The following is a 4513-nucleotide window of genomic DNA, read 5'->3' as shown; positions in this document are numbered from 1 at the left end:
CTGAGAAGGGCAGTGCTGGGCCTCTGATATGGATATTGCTGCATGGGTCCCTCCGCGGAGGGACGCGGCCTGGCCGCTCGCTGCAGGGACGGAGGGACCCTCGGTGTCTCCTGGCTATTATTTCGGTAGCGGCCTCTCAGCCACCAGTCGAGTGAACCCCAGGCCGGCGGGAGGAACGGGACCTTGTCCTGACCCGAACTGTCGGATGGTGGGGTGGGCGGGAACACAGAGAGCCCCGTACCCGCTGCTGCCCCTCTCATCTCCCCAGCCATCCCGCTTCGCTGACAGGACGAACACCCGCTGGCGCTGCCCGCCCCGAACAGGGCCGTCAAGCTTCTATTAAATACGTGGGGATTGCATCTGTTTAGGTGCATATGTATCTACAAACAGTGTGTGTGAGCTGTATATTTCTTCGTGTATCTGTGCCAGCCCTGAGTTTTCGGTATTTGTGTTGTGAGTGTATTCTGTAAGGACACAGAAGCTATATTTAGTGCATATGCAGGCTACATATGTATATATATACACAAAAATACAGAAATATATCAAGAATGCTTCGGATTTATAAGGCACTCCTTCTTCCTACCTCCTTTTTCTTCTCTTCCCCCGCCCAAGTTTTGAATCATCCTTTTGCTCCCAAGCACTCGTTCCATTTGGCCCGGGATGTTCTTGCATCCCCACGCGCTGGTCTCGCCGTCTGCTTGTTGCAAGTCCCCCGTTTATTTGTCTACCGTGTTTTCCAAAAGCTCACCGCCACCTGACCTTGTTCTTTAAAGCAGTGAGCAGTCCCAGGAGCAGTCCCAGGAGCAGAGCAGCCATCTCCCTCCCTCCCTCAGACACACACACGCACGCACGCACAAAGAGAGCTCGGGCTGGAAAGTGGCAAGGAAACAAACAGCTTCCCCTCCAGCCGCTTCTTCTGCAGCACCTTGTTTGACAAACACCCTGGCGCTTGCCCTTGAATTGGGTTTCACATCCCTATTTAGCACTTGGACAATGATTTTAGATGATGTCATTTAAAGCCAAACAAGAAAATTGATCTCGGATTTGCTTGGCCTCTAAAGCCTGGTTAAGCAGATTGCAAATAATAATAATAAAAAGAGAGAGAGAGGGAGGGAGGTAGAGGGGAGAGAGGCGAGAAGGAGGGAGGGCCACCTCCTTCCCTGGGCGGGGGAGGCGCGGGCGCCAATGAAAAGTAGCCCCTTGCTGGGGGGGAAAAACTTTTCCTGTTGACTGTTGGAAGCGAATTGAGCAATTATCTAGTTTACCTTCTCCTCCTGGAAGTTAACGATTGGCGAGATCTTGGCTGCGTTATTGACACAACACTTTCTATTGATAGAAATAAGTAGCGATTGTCCCGAGTCATTGGTGCGCCAAAGTAAACTGTGATGGGCTGGCATGAGTCCACTGGACTGAGAAGGCTGGTTCCGCCGGTGGAGGCTGTGGTGATGGTGGCGGCGGCAATGCTGGTCTCCCTCCTCGCAGATCAGTAACAAGAAAAGGGGCAGAGAAAGTGAAAGAGAGAGAGAGGGGAGAGAGGAAAAAAAAAAAAAGAAAAAAAAAAAGAGGCGTCTACCAGAGCGGCTCAAACCGGGAGAACAAATGCAGTTCAGCCATGGACAATAGTGGCAACCACACGGCGACCAAAATCCTAGCGACTCCTCCGTCCAGAGAAAGCCTGTCTGCCAGGAGCAACATGATCAGCACGCCCAAGCCACTCGCCTTCTCCATTGAGCGCATCATGGCGCGGACTCCAGAGCCCCGCTCCATCCCCGTCCCGCAGCTCCTCCATGGCTCCGTGGCCAAAGGCGACCCCAAGCATCCGCTGCACCTCAACTCCTCCATCCCCTGCATGATCCCCTTTGTCCCGGTGGCGTACGATACCCTGCCCAAAGCAGCGGTGGCTGGAGCGGAACCCAGGAAGGCTCACTTAGATTCCTCTTCCTCGCCCTCCTTTAGCTGCGGCGATCTCTTGAACTGTGCCCTGAGCTTGAAAGGAGATTTCCCCCGCGATGCCCTGCCCTTGCAGCAGTACAAACTGGTAAGACCCCGAGTGGTCAATCACTCCTCCTTCCACGCCATGGGAGCCCTGTGCTATTTCAACCGAGGCGACAGCCCCTGTCACCCGTCCTCCAGTGTCAACATCCACCCGGTGGCTTCTTATTTCCTCAGCTCTCCCTTGCACCCGCAGCCCAAGGCTTACCTGGCGGAGCGGAACAAGCTGGTGCTACCGACCGTGGACAAGTACCCGGCGGGGGTGGCCTTCAAGGACTTATCGCAGGCTCAGTTGCAGCACTACATGAAAGAAAGTGCTCAGATCCTCTCGGAAAAAATCGCCTATAAGACGTCGGAGTTCAGCCGCAGCTCCCCGAGCAGCAAGCCCAAAGTTTTCACGTGTGAAGTTTGTGGAAAGGCAAGTAGCACCGTAGCCCGCCTCCCTTCCCCAGCCTCCTGTCCCTGTCCGTCTTCCCGCCGGCTGTCTGTCGCTTGCTTGCTTGATTTTTCAACGACGGCTCCCCCTTGGCACTCTCGCCTTCTAATCGCGATTTCATTTTATTTTATTGTCTCCTTTCTCTTTCAAGGTATTTAATGCACATTATAACTTAACGCGCCATATGCCGGTGCACACGGGAGCCAGACCCTTTGTTTGCAAAGTTTGCGGGAAGGGCTTCAGACAGGCGAGCACGCTCTGCCGGCACAAGATCATCCACACCCAGGTGAGCCCATCCTCTGTCCCTTCCTCCCTGCCCAAGAGTTTCCACTCACGTTTTTCGGGGAGCTCGGCGTTTGTCCGGCCGCTCCGAAACAGCGGCGCGGCCGGGGGGCGGCCAGTCCGCAGCCGCGGGGACATTTCGTTTGTCCCGAGCGCGGTAGGCACGGCGGGGTGCCCCGCACCGGCACCTGCGAGCCGTCAGTTGAACACACAGAACTCCACAATTCAGCTCATAAAATCCCGCTAAACAAAACACAGACCCCTCAGGACAGCCAACAAGCCGTGACTTGGTGTTTGTTTCCTTCCAGGAAAAGCCACACAAGTGCAACCAGTGCGGCAAAGCTTTTAACCGGAGCTCGACCCTGAACACGCACACGCGAATACACGCCGGCTATAAACCATTTGTCTGTGAATTTTGTGGCAAAGGATTTCACCAGAAAGGTACCAATCTCCAGCACCCTCTCTCTTCTCCGGGTTCCCCCTCCCCAAGCTAGGTCAAGTGGCAGGACAATTTGCGATAGGGAGGGTGGTGGGGAATTAATTTTGTGTTCAAGTTTTATTATTAGATATTTCGGCTAATTTTAAGTTTGGCTAGCCCCGACACATGTCCTGCCCAGCGAAGCGGGGCAGAGGTCTCTGTCCGGGGCAGCAGCGGGGCAGTCGTTCTGCTGGAAGTGCCTGTTCCCCCTCCACCGCAAACATGCAGCTTCCAGCGCGGTTCGGCAAACGAATTCTCCTCTTATTTCCCCCTTCAAATACAAGAATTTAGCTACTTTTTCTTCCCGGGTTGCTGTGAAGTCTAAACCCCGGGGTTTTATTTCCGCAATTGCCGTGATTTTGGTTTATTCGATCCTTTCTTTGTCGTCTGTTAAGTGTAACAGCCGCGGGGAGGATGGAGAGAAGGCGGGAGGTCTGCGGTCGTTTCATCCTAAAGCCGAACTCTGGTGATGGGACAGAGTTCGGGTGGTTTTTTTTATTTCTTTTTGTCTTTTCATTGTCCGTCTTTGAAATCCAGGTCCATTCGCCTTTCTTTTCTCATTCCCAGGCAATTACAAAAACCACAAGCTGACTCACAGCGGGGAGAAGCAGTTCAAGTGCAATATCTGCAACAAGGCTTTTCATCAGGTGTACAATCTGACCTTCCACATGCATACCCACAACGACAAGAAGCCCTTCACCTGCCCCACCTGCGGCAAAGGCTTCTGCAGGAACTTTGACCTCAAGAAGCACGTCCGTAAGCTGCATGACAGCGCCCTGGGACTGCCCCGGGCCCCCGCCGAGCTGGGGGGGCCGGACCCGCCGCCCCCGCCCGGGGCGCTGCTGCCGGGCCCGCCGCCGCTGCAGCCGTGAGGGGCGGCCGCCGGCCCCGCCGTGCGAGCCCCAGCGCCTCTTTGCATGCACCTGTTAAGCGGTTTTGTGTATTATGCTCTATATCACCACTAACGTTAATGGGACTGATTGTTTCCTATTTTTTTTTTTAATTTTTTCTTTGTTCTTTACAGACTACTTTTTTTGTTGTCCTTGCATCTCAGGTGGAGAGATGGTTAAAAAAAAAAACAAAACAAAACAAAAAACAAAAAGCGCCAAGCCAATTTCTGCTGTATTTATTTGGGAAACTGTATTACTCGAGCCGGGAATGCTGCACCACTTTAATTATTTCGATGTATATATATATATTCCCCTTGTGTTTATCCTGCCCTGCCTCCGCTGTCTGCTGGTTATCCCACCCTTCTTGGTTCCCTCCTCTCCCTCTCCCCGTGAATATCGTATCTATATGGACACAACTGTTCTCTATGTACGGAT

The 4513-nt window shown here is 53.4% G+C and overlaps 1 protein-coding gene across 1 annotated transcript; it reads left to right on the top strand.

The window, feature by feature from the left end:
- Window positions 1–1476: 1476 nt before the first annotated feature.
- FEZF1 (FEZ family zinc finger 1) lies at window positions 1477–4297 on the top strand. The gene is made up of 4 exons (XM_071423743.1): window positions 1477–2410; window positions 2580–2714; window positions 3019–3151; window positions 3756–4297. The coding sequence occupies exons 1-4, from the start codon at window positions 1613–1615 to the stop codon at window positions 4058–4060; spliced, it is 1371 nt and encodes a 456-aa protein (XP_071279844.1). The 5' UTR covers window positions 1477–1612; the 3' UTR covers window positions 4061–4297.
- Window positions 4298–4513: the final 216 nt, after the last annotated feature.

The sequence above is a fragment of the Agelaius tricolor genome, unplaced genomic scaffold, assembly GCF_023055355.1.
Source record: "Agelaius tricolor isolate 1412-34295 unplaced genomic scaffold, bAgeTri1.0.p SCAF_3, whole genome shotgun sequence".
NCBI classification, from domain to species: domain Eukaryota; kingdom Metazoa; phylum Chordata; class Aves; order Passeriformes; family Icteridae; genus Agelaius; species Agelaius tricolor.
This window is presented reverse-complemented; position numbering and strand designations above follow the sequence as displayed.